An 18782-nucleotide genomic window follows, 5' to 3' on the forward strand; every position below is an offset into this window, starting at 1 on the left:
ATGTGGTGAAGATTTTTTTCTCTTATGTTTTCTTCTAATATTTCTGTAGTGTTAGCATTTCAGTTTAGCTCTTTGATCATTTTGAGTTAATGTTTTTCTATATGGTATAAGATAAGGTTCTAGCTTCACGCTTTGCAAGTGGATATCCAGTTTTCCCAGCACCGTCTGTTGAAAACCATTGAATGGGGTTGGCATTTTTGTTGAAAATCAACTGACCCTATATGTGAAGGTTTATATCATGACTATTCTATTCCATTGGTCTATAAGTCTGTCTTTATGCCAGTACTGCATTTGCTTTTTAAGTTGTAGTATTTTGCCATCATTCTATCATTACATAATTTCAAAATTGAATAAAAGCATATATCACTGTTGACAGTATAAATCATACTTATGGTAGAATTGCCTGTTTCTTTCTAGTATAATAAATATCCTTAACAGTTAATAGTATTGTAAAAATGACTGTCAAAATTTGTAAGCATTTGACAAATGCCTCCTACTACTTTTTTACCTTCACTGATATTATTCCCCTTCCATAGGCATTGCCCTGGACTCAGATGGAGTGAGTATCTGTTACCTGGATAGAGTAAAAGCCAAAGTTCTTTTTATTAAAACGGCCAAGGCCCTGCATGATCTGGCCAGTCACTGCTCACCCATATCTCTGTGACCTCATTTCTTAATTCTAATTTTGTTCCAGCCACATTGGTTTCCGTCTTTGTTTTTATGCCAACATGCCAAGTAAAATCCCACCCAGTATACGTACCCTGTACATGCAGAACTCTGGTGATCCATAACCACCCTGCACAAAATAACCATTCCCCTCCTTCCCCATATCCTTTCTCTGCTTTGTTTTTCTTTATGGCACATATCAACATCTGACACACTCCATATGTGCTTATTTGATTATTGTCTGCTGTTGCACACAACTGGAGCATAAGCTTTATGAGGGCAAGGACTCAGAAGTGAAGAATGATTGAATGATTTAGAAACCAATATAGTAGTCCTTTATTCATTCAAATAATATTTATTGAGAACTTACTATAGACTAGGCATGATGCTGAAAACACAGTGGACATTAAACATACACAACTTGGTAAATGGTTGCATAAATTTAAAATATAAAATTAAATGAGTTTTTAAATGGGTGGGTTAGTTTCAGAAATGACAAGTCCAGGTTGGAATCTTTAAAGGCATATCAAGGTTTCCAGGGCGGAGCCCTCTGCCTCTCAGCTACTGCTCCATGCACCAGGGTGGACAGGTGACTCACCCTGACGGTAAGATTCTGTGTCTCCAGGGAACTTGGAATGAGGGTTCATTGGAAAGAGGCTAGTTATTCTTACTGGCTTTTTGAACAAAGGTGGGGAAGGATTAATACCCTCATGGAGGGCAATTCCTTTGCACAGACACTAGACGCAGAGCCCAGAACAGCCTTCAAGTCTGGGCAAGACTGGGGTGGTCCTGTGGGACCTTGTTAGGAACTGTGCAGGGACAGTGGCAGGCTTTGTAGAATGTGATCACGTTCACAATCTATATTTGACTTATGCTCTATTTTCATTGCTTCTGGGAAAAGGCCCAGTGGAGAACGTGTGCTGTGCTAAACATAGCACCTGCGTCTGTGTGCCTGCCGGATTTAGGCTGAACGTTGGACGCACAGCCTGGGCAGTCCCCACCGACGAAGGGCGACCACGACCCAAGGGCAGGACGGAAGGGCAGTGTTGGCGGCTTGGAGCCCAGTGTGGGCTCACCCCGGTGCGAGATGGTGTGGAGCTGCCGCCGGGGAGGGAGCCTCCCCGTAAAGTAGGGCGGCGCCCACAGATGTCTGCGAGTGAGGGTCGCCAGACGGAGAGAGGCGGCGGGCAGGGAGAGGTGCCTTGAGTCCGCTGAGGGGAGACGGGGTGATAGGGAAGATGGTGGCAGGGGGAATGAGGTGTGAGGCGCTGTGGGACAAGGGGTGATGGCGAGAGAGGATGGATGGGTGAGAAAGACTCTGAGGAGGGAGGGGCAATGCAGTGGGAGGAAAGACTACGGTCCACTTGCCTCCCTGCAGCCTTATGGTCCCGGCTTGTCCCACAGGTGTCCACGCTAGGGGTACACGCTGGGGCGGGGCTGGAGGGGCCAGAGCGGTGGGGAGGCGGGGGCGGGGTGTGGGGAGGGCACCGAGCGCGCGGCCGCGAAGAGGCGGGGCTCCGAGGGCCCAGCACGGGGGCGGGGCTCCAGGGGCGCGTGCACGGGGGGGGGCGCGGGGCTCCGGGAGCGCGACTGGAGCGCCGAGGGGCGGTCCCCGCGCCCGGTAGAGCCGGCTGGCAGCTGTGCCGCGCCCGGTGCAGAGCGCCGGCGCCAGGCCATGTGGTCGGGGAACCGCAGCGGCGGCGCGAGTAGCTGGGACGGCGGCGGGGCGGCGGGCGGCGGGAGCCCGGGGCCGGCGGGACCGCTGAGCCGCGCGCCGCCCTTCAGCCCGGGCACCTACGAGCGCCTGGCGCTGCTGCTGGGCGGCGTGGGGCTGTTGGGCGCCGGCGGCAACTTGCTGGTGCTCATCCTCTACTCCAAGGCGCGGCGGCTCCGCACGCCCACCCACCTCCTCCTGGTCAACATCAGCCTCAGCGACCTGCTGGTGTCCCTCCTCGGGGTCACCTTCGCCTTCGTGTCCTGCCTGCGGAACGGCTGGGTGTGGGACGCTGCGGGCTGCGCGTGGGACGGGTTCAGCAGGAACCTCTTCGGTGAGTTGGGCTGGGGGAAGATAGCGTCCATCCATCTCCCTTGCCTCCCGCGAGCTTGCCTTCCCGCGTTGCCGCCGCCGCGTGCGCCCTTCTGCCCCGCTCACTCCGCGTCCGGCAGCGTCCCCGCCCGCCCCTGCGCCCCGAGCTGTGCTGCCCCGCCCTGGAGCCCCTGCGCCCCAGGCTCCACAGCCCTGCTCCCCGAGCTGCTCTGCCCCGCGCCCCGCTGCGTCCGGCCCGCGCCGAGGCCGCTCCCCACGCGCACCGCAGCCTCCTGTCCCGCCGCCTCTCCAGCCTCTGCCCAGCGCACCCTATTTCTCTGTTTTCACCTAATGTGATTCACCACGGCAGAAACACGGCCTGTACAATTTGAGGGAACATGGGTTGTAGAGAGTCCGACATTCAAGAAAAAAGTAATTTACTTATCAAAGTTGGAAGGATGATAAGAGAGTTAATTCAAACACTATTTGGTTCCTAAAATGACAATAGAAACGTAATAGAGTAGCAGCGTGTAATTTAAAAGAAAATAAACTTCTTGTTTATTGGCAGTGGCAAACCTTTGAATGCTTCCCAGGAAGTGAGATAGTTTGATTCAGGTCCTCAGGATGCAAATTGGCATGTGCCCCATAAGCTACTTTCATTAAGTTTTCCTCCTCATTGTTTCCAACACACTACAGTCTCAGGTAAGATTACAAATAGCCCCGATAATCCCAATTCTCATGAACAAATAATTAGCCTTGTAGCCAGTGGATTTCATGAAGGTAGAGCTTGATTATTCAAGTTTTATTTCAACAGTACTCCTAATCCTTAGGGAAGATTCAAGTCTCACTGAGACCTGACATTTTGAGGGTGATCCACCCAGCCTATCACTGAAGACATGATTTTCTAAGTGAGGGAAAGAAATTCTTTTTGTGTGTGCTCCAGGAGTTTCATTTGTACAAAGATTTGAAATAGAAATGTGTATTTCTCAGGCCTTAAAGTTCGTTTAAAAAAATAATCCTGAAATCCACTGATAATGTGTTACTGCTTTTTCTTAGCAGTTTCCTGAGAACAAAAATCTTTGTAGCATTATCAAAAACGTTCTTATTCACCAACCTACTATGTTGTGACAAATCCAAATATTGGATTTGTTGTGATTCATTTTTTGATATTTGGAAGGATACAAAAGAAGTCATAGAGATCATGATTTGATTTATGTGACTGCCTCAATGTTTCTAACATTTTAAGATTACCTCCCTCCTCAATAAGCATGAATCTGAGAATTTCGGTTGACAAAGATTCGAAACTTGGGAGAGGACTGCAGTTGTTTGTGGGTGGCATCATAGATGGCTGTGTGGTTTTACTCTATATTAACCTAAAATACCTATCAGGCCACTTTTTAGGCGGGGCTAAGCTTTAAAGAGGGTGATTCAAGCTCAAGTCTGAAGTGTTAACCAGTAATGGTCCCCAGAGAGGGCAACAGGTGCTTGGTCACAGATAGGAAAGCTCTTACTTCCAAGAAATTGTTTTTTTTTTCTGTGCTGGGAAATTGTATTTTAACTGTGTTCCCAGGAGTCTGAAAACAATAGTACATTGAGTTCTTTATCAGTATTAGCCTTCCCTCACTTCCTCTGTGACCCTACCCTGCTGTGTCTCCTTGTCTCTAAAACCCTTTTCTCTCCTTTGTCATCCCCCTTGGGTCCCATCCTGTTCAGAAGGGATTCCCTAAGACCTCTAGAAATGTTCCCCTCATACTGTTTTGCTGATGATGACTGTTCTATTTCTCTGGACATTTAGTTAGTGCTTTTAATCATGACTTTATCCCTGTTTTTAAATGAGGTGGGGATTTTGGGATAAAAGATTAAAAGACTAATGTAAATCCTGGAGATTAGTTTGCAAATGATGATGGAGTTTAAGTTTTTAGCGAAGAACTCTTTTGCTAGGAGTTAATTCCAAGGATTGTGCTTCTACTTAAACATATAGGGAGGGTGCCTTCCCCATTGTTATCCCTGAATGAGAACTAGCCTACCCTGAAGTTTTGAGGGGGAGGAAATTTAAAAAAAAAGAAAAACCCTGAAAGTGGCTCCTTGCTCTGGCCGGAAGCCCGGAGAGGCTGCCCTGTCAGTGGGAAGACACCTGGCCTGACGGCTTGAGGGTGGGCCCTGCTTTGCTCATGTGGTGAAGCCATTATGCGGACTTTCCTGTTCACTTCCTCAACCAGACACCAGTTTTCTTGCCTCTGTTATGGGCTAATTGAGGTAAATGTTCTTTAAGGTTGTCCTGTCCAACCGACTTTGCATTTTGAGGACTCCTTCAATATTTGTAGGTGAGTAGGTGCCTGGTTTTAGCACTTATGGCTTGTGTCCGCCCCTCTTACACCCACTCTCAACTCTGTCCCCTTCTAAGCCAAGTATCAGCACATGCTATGGTTACACTTCTTCAAATATCATCATATGTTCTTTGCACAGCCTAGAGGAAGGAGGCAAAAAAAGAAATTCATGCATACTTAACATACATACATACATGAGTGCCAAGCAACTGCTTCATTCTGTGCTCAATTCCTGGTTGTTGAGGGTATGTGGAAAACAAGTGGAATCCCGATATTCCTGAGGCAGAGGCTAGGCCTGGATGGGACTGTCACGATCTCCATGTCACGTCAGCGAACCACTCAGTGCCGTGAGCTAGTCAATTTCATCTAAGTTCCAACTGAATGGCTTGTTTTACAAATGCTTTTGGCCTAGGCAGGCCCAGGTTGTACTGCTCTAGATTTCAGTAAGTGTGACGGTGGGAAAATCAGAGCTCAGGCTGCTCTCATGGGGCTGTGGTGGTGATGGTAGAAAGGCCCCCCGCACGTGCTGTGTCCCCGCATGTGCTGTGTAGTGCTCAGCGCCAGGCTTTAGGTGAGTGGGCTTTTCACCCTTTGGCTGATCCACCTCTCGCGACACCTAGCGCCACACAAAGGTTCTGCACATGGGATATAACCAGTATTATGCCAGAAGTTAGCAGGAGAGCTTTTCTTTACTACTACCTCCTACCCCTTCAAAAACAAGAACAGACAACGTGTTAATCTTGGCCAAGAATATTTAGACAGATCTTTATCTTGGGTTACAGAGATTGAGGGTTGCAGAGCCAGAGTCTGGCAAAATTCAGGTCACCCTATGTTGTTTTAGAAGAAGTTTTTACTTCTTCTAAAGAAGAAGTTTTAGAAGAAGGTATTACTTATGTTAAGATATTTTAGCATACCCAGGAATTTTACCTTTTTAATTTACACCTAAAACACACACATGTGTATATATACATTCATATAAATATTTGTTGTAAATGCATTTTCTCTTCAGTAGACCTACTCTTTATGCACCTAAATATTTAAAATGCTGTTGCTTTTCTGAATTAATCCTTTTGCAATACTGTTAACTGTTAATTCAGTTGAAATAACTGGTTAGTTCAGTTTCATGAGAGCTTAAGGGTGGTTGCAGCATGGAAAAGTCCTCTCATCAGCTATTCTAGGATCGCCCACAACTGAATTGGCCATAGAAATATTCCTAACTGTGACAGTGTGCACGTGGTGTATAGTCTGTTTCTTTAACCACAGTGGAGCTACACATTTCTTACAGTCTAAGTTGTGCATACGTTTATTCAAATATTTGTTTTCCTAAAAGCAAAAGTCATAGAACTGTATTATGAAAATTTTTAATTGTTTGGAGGGGCTTTTAATCCATTCTTCACAATTGAATTGCATGACTTTGGGGGGGGAATCCCTATTGCTCATTTTCAAGAAACTAGAAAATATGTAAGAAAGCATTTAATGACTTGCTTTTAGTAGAGGCTTATGTCCTAATAACAAGTCAGGCTCCAATGGATTATAACTGCTGTCACATTAAATTACTTTTCTCCTAATATTGTTTACGATTGTATTCTTTCTTGAATTTTCTTCTTTCAGAGAAGAGTTCCAGTCACAAATATATATGTGGTGCATTTTGACATATACTGCTAAGATGAAATGCAGAAATGAAAACCACCCATCATTTTTTAGTATTCTTAGATGTTATTAGATGTACTTTTTATGTTTTTATGCTACTGACCTCTAAGAAAAAAAAAATATTAGAAAGGGTACCGGTTAAACCGCTAGGACCTGCAACCCTGATACTTTGGGGATGCACTGGAACATCACAAGGAGAGATTTTACTACAGCACAGCACATTCCCACCTCCTCTGAGCCTTCAGCCTAGACTCATACACCATGCCTTCATCTGAAGTTGTCACCAGAGACTTTTGCTCCCAGGATGGCAGACGGTCTCCCCACAGAGTTTGATGTAGTTATACTAGGAACAGGTTTGCCTGAATCCATCCTGGCAGCAGCATGTTCAAGAAGTGGCCAGAGGGTTCTGCATCTTGATTCAAGAAGTTACTATGGAGGAAACTGGGCTAGTTTCAGCTTTTCAGGATTGCTCTCCTGGTTGAGGGAATATCAGCAAAACAGCAACACTGAGGAAGAAAGTACTGCTGCATGGCAAGACCTAATCCAGGACACAGAAGAAGCCATCACTCTTCGCAGAAAGGATAACACCATTCAACACACAGAAGTTTTTTGCTATACCAGTCAAGACGTGGATGACGGCATTGAAGAGACTGATGATCTGCAAAAAAATCCTTCCTCAGTGACATCTACCACCCTCACTCAATGTCTGGATTCTACATACTTGTCTGAAGAAACACACACATTAAATGTCACAAGTTATGAAATGCCTGCCAAAGACACTCCAAAATGTGACAGAAAGATTTCACCAGAAGTAACTGGTGTAGAGGACACCATAGCAAAAGAGAAGTATTGTGGAGATAGCACTGGTCTTTTACACAGTGTCAGACAGAGAGAAAGATGAAAAAAAGCCTATAATGGAAAACAACATGAATCCACCACAGAGAAATAGGATTACTTACTCTCAAATAGTTAAAGAAGGCAAGAGGTTTAATATTGATTTGGTATCAAAGCTGCTGTATTCTCAAGGATTGCTAATTGATCTTTTAATTAAATCAAATGTTAGTCGTTACACAGAATTTAAAAATGTCACCAGGATTCTTGCATTTCGAGAAGGAAGAGTGGAACAAGTACCTTGCTCCAGAGCAGATGTCTTTAATAGCAAAGAACTCACTATGGTTGAAAAGAGGGTGTTAATGAAATTTCTTACATTTTGTTTAAACTATGAACGACATCCGGATGAATACCAAGCTTTCATGCAATGCTCATTTTCAGAGTACTTAAAAACTAAAAAATTAACCCCCAACCTTCAACATTTTGTACTGCACTCATTCGCAATGACAGAGTCATCTTGCACTACAATCGATGGACTCAAAGCAACAAAAAACTTCCTTCAGTGTCTTGGATGATTTGGCAACACTCCCTTTTTATTTCCCTTGTATGGCCAAGGGGAAATTCCCCAGGGTTTCTGCAGGATGTGCGCAGTTCTGGGTGGAATCTATTGCCTTTGCCATAAAGTACAATGGCTTGTAGTTGACAAAGAATCAGGAAGATGTAAAGCCGTTATAGATCACCTTGGTCAAAGAATAAACACTAAGTATTTCATTGTGGAGGACAGTTACCTTTCTGAGGAAACATGCTCAAATGTGCAGTACAAGCACATCTCCAGGGCCGTGCTCATCACAGATCAGTCTGTACTAAAGGCAGATTCAGATCAGCAGATTTCTGTTTTGGTAGTGCCTCCCGTGGCACCAGGAACATGTGCTGTTTGGGTCACTGAATTATGTTCTTCAACCATGACATGCATGAAAGACACCTATATGGTACATCTGACATGCTCATATTCTAAAACAGCAAGAGAAGACTTAGAATCACTGGTGAAGAAATTATTCACCCCATATGCTGAAACAGAATTAGACAAGGAAGAACTTATAAAGCTAAGGGTCTTATGGGCTCTGTACTTTAATATGAGGGACTCATCGGCCATCAGCAGAAGCTCATATGATGGTTTGCCTTCCAATGTTTATGTCTGCTCTGGGCCTGACTGTGGGCTGGGAAGTGGGCATGCAGTGAAGCAAGCTGAAGCACTCTTCCAGGAGATCTTTCCAAACGAAGAATTCTGGCCCCCACTGCCTAATCCAGAGGACCTCATCTTTGATGCTGATGATAAGCAACCAAGGCTCCTGGAACCAATATTATAATACCAGACAGACTAGAATCTTAATGAGGGAAGAAAACATTTAGAAAGCCCCGGGAAGCACCTTCAAAATTAGAAGAAAAGCAAACTGGAAACACTGCTTTGGGTCTTCATCCTGGCATCAGAATATTCTCATTGAAAGGACAGTTTCCTGTATGAGTTACTACAACTGGTCATATAATGAATGCTATGCAGATGTTATCTTTAATTCTGTTTGAGACATTCGGTCTTTGTGTGTCTTCGTTAATCTATCAGTAACTGATTTATTGCTTATTGGACATTTTTTGTTTCAGAATGGACTTCATGATCCAAGATCTTAAACAAGCTTAGCTTTAATTGAGTGGTGGCTATATATATATATATGACGGTTCCATATTATCAACTGTGCCTAAAGGAAGTTAATATTGTATCTGCTAATGATCATCAGATTTTATTATTGTCCACAATAACAAGTAGTAATATCTAAGGAATATTTTAATTACTTTTGGAGCTATTACAGTTGCTACCACCTCTAAATAGTGAAACACACACATACAGAATAAATTATGTGGGTCTCTTGTATGTGATAGAAACATACAGACGTGGTGGCAATATGTAATGTCACAGTGGCAATCGCATCTAATGTAAGTTCCAAGTATGATAAAATACCTTTGTCTGTAATTGTTCAGAGATTGACTTTGCATGATCCTTTATTTGTGAAGGTCTGATCTTGCAGTTTGATCCTCCTGCTTGACCCTTGTAACCTATGAGGCAGTGACACCACCACCACCTACATTACAAAGCATCAAAGATTTCAGTTAGTGGTTGAAGAGCTCCTCCTTGTGAGGTTCATTCCAAAGAAAATCTAGGAGATAAGATTAGTTCTGGTTTAATACTTCAGAAAACTTCTGCACAGCCTTGCTCTGGCACCTGAAATAACTCAACTTCTAACAATTAACTCAAGCCAAAAGGAAAAATTAATTTCCCCAAGAAAGAATCTTTCAGAATGGCCATTCTGAAATCCCTAAGAAGACACTGGGCGAGGCAGTTTTAACCTGGGATCAAATAGATTTCCCAAGGTTTCTCAGTGAGTGTGACGTACCACCTGGTGGGCTCTACCCACCATTCCTGATAGGAGTGAGTCAAAGAATTCACCACGTCCCTTCATCTGTGGCTGCCTTACAAAAAGGGAGATCACTGCCTTCACAATCGCTTCTGCCTCTTGACTATTGACTGGAGGAGAGAAACATTTTTTTTCCCTAGAACTAGAAGTCACTAAAAAAAAAAAAAAAAGTTGTCCTCTAGTGGTGAGAACCAGTGGAGCTGTCAGAAGAGGTGAACTTCCTTTGAGTCCCCGTTTTCATTCCTCAGAGGCAGAAGGATGATCCTTTAGGAAGAGAGCCCTTGATGGCAGTTTTTGTTCTCAAACAGCCTTTACCATGTGCTTTCACATTATAGCTTCTTAGCAACCCTGTGAGGCAGATATTATTAAGTATAGTTTCAAAGAGGAAATAAAGACTTCATCATTGATGATCTGCTCAGAGTCTGTTACGTGGAAGAGCCAGCATAGGAAGCCAGACGCTGGTCTCTCAGCATTACTGAATGGCAGAGATGTGAAGATCAGCATTAATTAAAAATAAATATACTTTAGAGCTAGCTATGGAGCTCATTGAAGTAAATTTAGCTAAGTTTTAAAAAAATAATGCTTTTTAATAAGTATCTTTTGATCTGAACATCATGTTATAAAAAATACAGAGGTTGCTAGACCAAAATATGCTCTGAATAGTCTTTTTTTTGCTTTTTTATATACTTGGAAAATGAAACAAAGGTTTAAGTAATATATAGCTCACTGAAGGTGGAGAACTCACGAATTGGTATTAATATTTATGTACTTCTTAAATACAGTAAAAAAAAAAGTTTTCATTGGGTAGATCCTAAAGTTTAAACCTATCAAAACAATTTCACTATCTATAAAATAGAAAGACTACTTTGAAGAATTATTGTGAGGATTAGATCTTATAATGTATATTAACTCATTTCCAAAGGAATGCCAAGAGGTGATAGTGTGTAAGACTTAAACACTTCCACTTAACATCTCAACTGATGTTTTATTGGACAGAATTGTGATAAATTATTTGGGAAAATAAGTAAGCACAGATAGATATTTCTTTTAACTTTGGGGAAAAAATTGGAAATCTTGCCCTTCAAATCCTTAAAACATGCTGTTAAGTAACTTTTCTAAATATACTATAATGCTGAATAGAAAGTTTAAGACAAAAACCAAAGAAAGCAAGAAATATATAATAATCATTACAAAGTCATTGGAAAGATGATTGGAAATTATTGGAAAGACTAGCTGGATGTCAGTATGAAAAAAGAAATTAGCTACGTTTCATATGTGATAAGACAATTCATTCGAGATGAATTAAAATGTTATAAAGGTAAAAATTAAAAGACTACAGTTGTCATCTCTATCACGGTGTTGTCTGGTGGCCTCTGCCAAGGGAGGGCTCACCTGGGCACTGCAGTGAGACCTCTCCTTAGAGACTGCCGCAGTTGGGTTCCTGATTCTGATCAAGAAATAATTCATGCCCAAGTGAAGCAGGTGCAAGCAAAGGGTAGTTTATTAAAGTGAAAGTACACACTCAAGGAGGGAGTCAGTGTGTTAGCATGCTGGAGTTCGGGTTGGGTGGTCTTACAGCTGGAGTGTGAACAAGGGATGGTATTTTCTGCAGGTGGGAGGATTAGGGGCTACACCCTCTTTATGCCCTGACATAGTCAGCCTAGAACTTTCATGGCACCATGGGGTGTGATGTTTAATATGTTAATGAGCACAGAATGTACTTGGGGTAACTGGGTTACCTTTCTTCTGCATCTGGAATCTAGCTGGTTTGCTTTTGCTTAAGTTGTTTTGCCATCAGCTATCTACCTAGTGTCTTACTGGTTTGTTTTCCCTTACCCAGCTTGTTTTACTAGCTGCTACATGAACTGGCCTCAGCTACTAATATCTGGAGTTTCTTGACTTGCCTAAGTCCTGACTATCTTGCTGAACTACACTGCCTATGTCAGTGGTACAAAAGGAACATTATGGTAGTGAAAACCATTGTTGACAAGGCAGAGGAGACCAACTAAAAGAAAAAGGAAAAATATATCTTGAACAGGAAGAAGATAGAAGAGATAGAATTTAAAAAATTTATTATTTCCATGCATTACACATGGATAAAGTGCTCAATACTCTTTAAAAAGCAGATGCAAATCCATAAGGCTTTCTATTCTTTACTAAGCAAATTTATGAAAGGGTAGAGTATAAATGAGAAAATACAAGTCAAAGTCAACTCATAGGATGACATTCAGATTTTCTAATATTAAAAATGCAAATTGAAACACCTTTGACCTAGTTCATGCTATTACATTAGCAAAAAGAATTCCAAATTGTATATGTCTTCATATCAGTAGTATTTGTTATTGTAGGTTTTTATAAGAATTATCTCAATGACTTTAACAAGAGCTATATAACCAATCTGTCTTTTGATAGATCTAACTCACTTTGAGTAGGATATGCCCAGGAAAATATTTAAAAGAAAAATAAGCTACTTGTACAGCAATTCTGTTCATATGAGGTTTTTTTTTTTTTAAAAAAAGGCCCAGTAGGGAAATGGATAAGTAAATTTTGGTGTATTGCTAGTGCTATCAGACTGTTATGTAAGCATTAAGTAATTTTAGTATATGTAAAACTGGAAGAAATGTTTAAATGAGACTCAAAAGTGTTAGAACAGATTGTTGTTATTTATTAATTATATTTGTGTAAAAATCTAGATCTCTGTGTTGAAGATTCAGAATTAAATGTAATTAATTGGAGTTTGATGAAAAGGGATTCTTTATTTTTGTCTGTAAAATATTGATGTGTGCAATAAAAAATAAAAGATTAATTGGTAAAGTGGTTTACTGAATTGGTGAGAAAATGATTGATTTCTTGGAAACTTCTTAAATTCTCCTTTAAATTAAAAAATACGTATATTTTAAAATACTAAAGTCAAAAGATAATTTCCAAAAATGTGGACAGAAGGTTTTACAACTCTTGGTGGGAAGAAATTCTTGGTTAAGGTGAATTTTGTATCTTTTGTATTTTTTTCTCAGTTGCCAGCATTAAATAAGAAGGTATATTGTGATGATACTTTTTTTTTTAATGGAATGGAAACCTCGGAGCCACAAGTAGAAATTATAGAAATAGCATTAATTAAGAGTATTAATTCCAGGGCGTCAGCATGAAGACATTACATACTAATTAAAGTATGGCCCCCAATCCAAGAACATCCTCTCTATTTATGAGGTTTGGAGGCCAGGGGAATGACTGTTGGATTTGGGTTTGTATGGAGGTGGCCAAGCCCTGGGTCTGCGGAGCATTTCAGGGAGGCCAGGGGACTGAGGATGGTGGCAGACCTTTCCTTCCCATCAGCCTGAGATCCAAAGCAAGCTAATTTAATTCAACAAAAATCAGTTGAACAGCAACTGTGGGTTGTGAAGTGGTATTATTCCAGGGATTACAAAAGAAAAATGAGTAGGACAGGTCCTCTGTACCTGAGAACTGTTCTGTGGGAGGACATACCCATACCATTTACCTGAAGGAGAGTCTAAGACGTTTCCCACCGTCACTACCAACATCCTCCCCTCAAAAGAAAAGAAAAAAACAAAAGAGAAATCTGCTTTGGGATGCATGGGTGTGCCCAAACCTTTCATCACACAGTTGGAAACACAACTTAAAAGGTGGATCGTTTAATACTTTCTGAAATCTGTTTCAGCCAACTTCAGTTAATTAAGAAGTTTCCAACATGAATCAAAAGCTCCGTGTTACCTGGGAAGGAGGAAGAGAAGGTAGAAGAGACGGGGTCCCAGAAGCCGGAGCGTTGTGTGCTCAAGGTGTGGGAAGTGGAAGCAGTAGGGAAGCCAAATGGGACGAGCAGATCATAAAGGTTCAAGTCCATGAAATGCTGATTATGGTTAGTTTTACGTGCCTTCCTCTTGGCAGAACAAATGGAGGGCTTATGCTATTTTTGCATCGAGGTGCTTCTGTATTTGGAGAACTTCAAATTTTTATTTCAGTGTTTCTACCTTCCTGATGAAGCAGCATTGTTTCCAGTACAGTTGGTAGCCTTTTAACCCACAGTTAAACATACTCACATTTCAACAGCAGGGGGCACAATATGCCCGGCTTTCTGTAAGGCAGGCCCAAGAAGCAGAGTGCTCCAGCTGAAAGTTTTGACTCTAACGTGAATATTGTGCCCATGGTGCAGCTGCTGTGAATCCATCCTTTTCTTATGTGGCCCGCAGGATGACTCTCTAAGGTAAGAAAGGGTGGGTATTTATACCCATTTTATAGATGAGGCTGGGGACAATTTAGTCACTTGCCTGGACTCACTCCTAGTAAGTACTTAGATCCCTGAATTAGAATTGAAATATAACTGTCCCATTTTGCCTCCATCTTAAGAGAGTTGTTTATTGCATCTGTGTTGCATATATAAATCATTGTTTTTAAAGTGGTGGCTTCTAGACTGTTAGTGTTCATTTATTTTACAGAAGTCATCCTATAAGTCAAAATTTGTGCAGTTAAAGTGGGTAGGGAGTTGGCTGGTTAAGCTCACACCGGAAACCACAGCAACTGTGTCTTTATCCTGGTATTCATTTCAAGAGCATCATTCCCCTGGAAGTAGTGTCTTCATTAGTTACTGCTGTTGTCCTGTGACTTTGGCATTTGCTTGTTGCTAAGTATATGTATTTAACTATAGTACACTCTGTGAATAACTAATAGGAATAAAGGGATACACATGATCAGAAGGAAAGGAATGATTTTTGGATTAAGAAGGGCAGGGTTGATCCCATACAAGAGGAAAATGCAGAACTGCAGTTTGTAGTTCAGTCAGAAGGAGATACATCTTTCAGTATTTTGTAATTTTAAAGAAATAGGAATCCTCAGGGATTTAAGTGGGGGGATGCTGATTCTTTTTATTACAGGTCATAGAATTAAAGCTCCTGAGCACCCCATTTCTGTTCGTTTGAGACTTATTTGTTCCTTTAGTCATCCCTTATATTTAAAAATAACAAGTATTATTAATACAGTTTGGAAAAATTTTATTTTTGCATCACTATAAGTTAACTTCATTATATAAGTTTAATTTATAGTTATTGCACCCATTTCAGTATTTTTATTACCCATTATAAAGAAGAAATTTTGGAGGATGTGCTGCTGAGGAAGAGCAGGGAATCTTGCTTTTAGGCAATTAATATGGTTGTTAATTTCCTACAATGATTTGGTGGAAGTGTTAGAGAGGAAGGGGCTGTATGTCTTCCTGTTGTCTTTGTCAGTCCTGCTTATGGCCACACAACAGTCTTTGTAATGCTGTTGTTGAAACACAACTACCAACCAGGTGTTTATTAAAGGATGAGAACCACACTGGAAATAATTTATCATGAGATTGTAATCTCCTTTAAAAACAAAGTCTGTGCTGTTTACCTCCATATTTCCTACAGCGTCTTGCACTTCACAGGCATCCAAACAAAGATTGGCTAATCTGAACACCACCTTGCAGTTTCCACACTTCTTTTCTTCCAGGTCACCCCTTTATCTCTATCACCGCCTTTTGGTTCCAAGAGAAACAGAGGACCCCTGGGGCCAATTTCTGGGAAAATGTATCTGAGCCCTAGTCCTGGGTCTTTTCATTAGTAGTACAGATAATTTGTTTCATGGTAAGCCTGTGTGAGCCAATAAAACTACTTACAAAGAGGGAACACTTAAATAATCTCCAAAACATGTCATCTAAGAATTTTGTTAATTATCTCCCACCAAGGCAGTTGTTCCCAATCCATGGTGGCTGTGCTCTTCGGGAGCCCTTGGCAATGTCTAGTCATTTCTGGCTGTCACAGCTGGGAAGGGGCGCTGCTGGCATCCAGTGGTGGAGGGCAGGGCACTGGTAAACATCCTACAATACACAGGACAGCCCCCCTCCAAGAGTTATCCAGCCCAAAAGTCAGTTGAGGAATTCTACATTGAAGTTTTGAATATTTACAATGAACCTGCCTTCCTGTCTATTACACTGCCCACTTTTACCTTTTTTCCTCAACATCTGACTCCGTTAGTGCTTCATCCTGATGGCCATTGTTGGTAGGAACCTTGTCTTTGAGTCCCCCATGGGGGCCCCCCACACTCCCTTGTGCCTCCCCTCACTAGTCTAGAGTGGCTTCCTTCTGAGGGTTTACAATAACTTAAATTCCAAAATGAAATTCAGAGAATCAGGGAATATTTCTCATCTTGCCCCAATTGTCAGATATACATTAGAGATTTTTTTTAATCACGCATCTCATCCAGAAATAGGATAATTCTACAAAGCAGTTATAGAAATGAGATGGTGATACCTTTGTTGTTTTGTTTTGTTTTGTTTGGTTTTTTTTGGTAATATCCCTTATTGTCATTTTAGATTATAGTCCTTATACATGGCAAACTACCTCAAAATCAATGTAAATATGTTGTAACATACTTTATTTTTTTTTGGAGAAGTGCTAATCACTTCACAGGCTATGGGCAAATTAATCAAATTACGGGCATACAATACTATCCTGTGAGTTTCTGAGAAGCTAATACAAGATTAAATAAACCACCCATAATTGAATTGTACTCACATTTACACTAACTCATGACTCAGCAAGCAATGAGATAAAGCAGTAGCTTGACATTTTATAGATAGGGGTTAACTACAGAAATACCCAATTGTAACAGAATGAGTATTCTGAATGCAGAGAACCTTAACTAGATTCCATCACAAAGTGGAACACAGGGTTCTATACCATGCAGGATTTATTGGGCAGTGTCCCCCATTTCTGTGCTAGACGCTGCGGGTACAGAGAGAATAGTTGCTAACCTTTACTGTCCACTTAGTGTATGCCAAGCACTGCTCTAACGGCTGTTTGTCTTGTTTAATCCTCTCAACAGCCAGCTGGGTAGGTGCTCTTATCACCCTCGTTTTGCAGATGGGGAGAGAGATACTGAGAAGACAGGGAGCTTGGCCCAAATCTCACAGCTGGTAAGTGACAGAACCAGACAGCAAACCCAGGCAGTCAGACTTTGTAACCCTCTTGCAATGGCTGAGGTGCAATGCTGTCTTCCGAGGCGTCAGGGTGAGTCTGAGTAATACATGGCAGGGACTGTTCTGATGTCTTTACACACGTTATCTCAGTTTTAAAATAACCCTGTGAGGTTGGTATACATGTTTCCCTGTGTAGATGAGAAATAAGGTTCAGTAACCTCCCCAAAGTTGTAGGACTGGTAAGTAACGGAACTCCCAGTCCACCTAGGCTGACACTAATGCACAGTTAGCCATCGTGTGGGCCAGGCTCTGGTCAGAGTTGTAATGAACTTCAGCAAATGCACAGGGAGGTTATTTTGTCTGACTAGGGAAATCTGGGGAAACTTTGCAAAAGATAAGACCTGGGCCCTGAAGGTTGAGAAGGATTTCTATAACTGATGTGAGCACTCGCATCCCACGCAGGGACAAAAAAAACAAATAAAAGCCCAGGGGTTTGGGGACACTGCGAAGCTGAAGCCTGACCTGGCGTGAGAGGAGTGGCATGTGGGAGGGGCCAGAGGGTCCCTTGGGCACCACGGGGTCATTTGGGGGTGGGGCGGGGCCTCTGGAGGGTTCTCGCTAGGCTTATGTTTAGGAAGGCTAGCACAGCGGGAGCGTGGAGGGCGGCCGGGAAAGGTGCAGAGGCCTACGAAGAGGAAAACATGATGGGGCCCATGTAGAAAGGAGACCAGATGGAAGGCTATGAAACAGTTTGGCAGGACGTGATGAGGGTCTGACGGGGGCAGCAGTGGTTGGCACAGAGAGGAGGCTGGAGAATGCCGGGGAGATCCGGGCAGCATGACGCATGATCCACAGCACTGTGCCCAAGCCGGTCCACTCGCTGCCCGAGAGGCCCATAAACTGAGAGGGTGCTGGCACAAGGAGAGCGGCTTTATTTAGAAAGCCAGCAGGCCAAGAAGATGTACGCATGTCCTAAAGCACCATCTTAATTCAGGGTTGATTTTGAGCTGCTTTCATGCTAGGGAGAGGGGTGCAGGAGGCAGAGCAGGAGGTGACATACTGCCGCAGCCTTCTGGGCTCCAGCGAGGGTCCAAGCAGAGCTGAGAAACTGCGTATCTTAGCTGAGCTCTCATTAGCCTAGGTCTGGTCACAATGCTCCTATAAATCTTTGATAAGATAATCATTATTTTTGTACCTGTTATCTCCTTGGGGGAGGCTAGCTTCTGGTTAAGGGGCTGTTTGCAGAATCTCAAGCTGTAAGCAAGATTCTTTTTGATGATTAACAAGCCTACGTGCAGGGTTGCAGGTTGAGCAGAACTTTTCCTTTTTTTTTTTTCTTTTGGCCCAAGGTTAAGGCAGCAAAAGAGGCAAATAGTATGGAGGCAGAGAAGCCAAGCTTTTCCCTCTGTTACATTGTTGGGATGTGAGCACTGCACCAAGGACAGGAACCGGGAGGCAGAGAGAAGGAGCTGGGGGTTGGGGGGTACTGCTGGGAACCAAGCACCGTGCTCTGTGGGTTTGACATAGAAGCCCCCACCCTGTATTAGTCCCGGACACAGAAGATTAATTTTCTAGGATTCCTAGGTATACACCCTGTTTTTTCCTTCATGGCTTGTTAAACTTTAAGGATATGAGTCAGAGGTTGCCAGTGCCTTGACTATCAGAGAATCTGTCTGAGACTTAGGCACGGGCCATGGTCCAGGAAATGTCTGTTATAAGCACTCACTCTATTTCGTGTGACCTTGCTCACTGAGTCTGGACCATTGAACCATAAATAAGCTACTCCCTGTGGACATCTAGTGGCGAGAGATGGAAGTGGCTTTGCACCTATTACCAGACTATATTCAAGCTCCAGAGATTGATTT

The 18782-nt window shown here is 42.5% G+C and overlaps 2 protein-coding genes across 4 annotated transcripts in view; both read left to right on the forward strand.

Moving 5' to 3' along the window:
- The first annotated feature begins 2236 nt into the window (after positions 1-2236).
- OPN3 (opsin 3) overlaps positions 2237-18782 on the forward strand; it is a 28941-nt gene continuing 12395 nt past the window's right edge. For 2 of the 3 annotated variants that reach the window (XM_017674926.3, XM_037013615.2), the window contains exon 1: positions 2237-2714. In XM_017674926.3, the coding sequence (XP_017530415.3) occupies positions 2342-2714 (373 nt within the window). In that variant the 5' untranslated portion in view covers positions 2237-2341. Of the gene's footprint in view, positions 2715-6630; positions 6867-18782 lie in introns of those variants that run through there. The other variant, XM_017674930.3, reaches the window with a different exon arrangement.
- Positions 6974-12780, forward strand: LOC118966813 (rab proteins geranylgeranyltransferase component A 2-like). Its single transcript, XM_037013616.2, has one exon. The coding sequence runs from the start codon at positions 6974-6976 to the stop codon at positions 7568-7570; it is 597 nt and encodes a 198-aa protein (XP_036869511.1). The 3' UTR covers positions 7571-12780.

Source organism: Manis javanica, chromosome 11 (assembly GCF_040802235.1).
Source record: "Manis javanica isolate MJ-LG chromosome 11, MJ_LKY, whole genome shotgun sequence".
Lineage (NCBI taxonomy): Eukaryota > Metazoa > Chordata > Mammalia > Pholidota > Manidae > Manis > Manis javanica.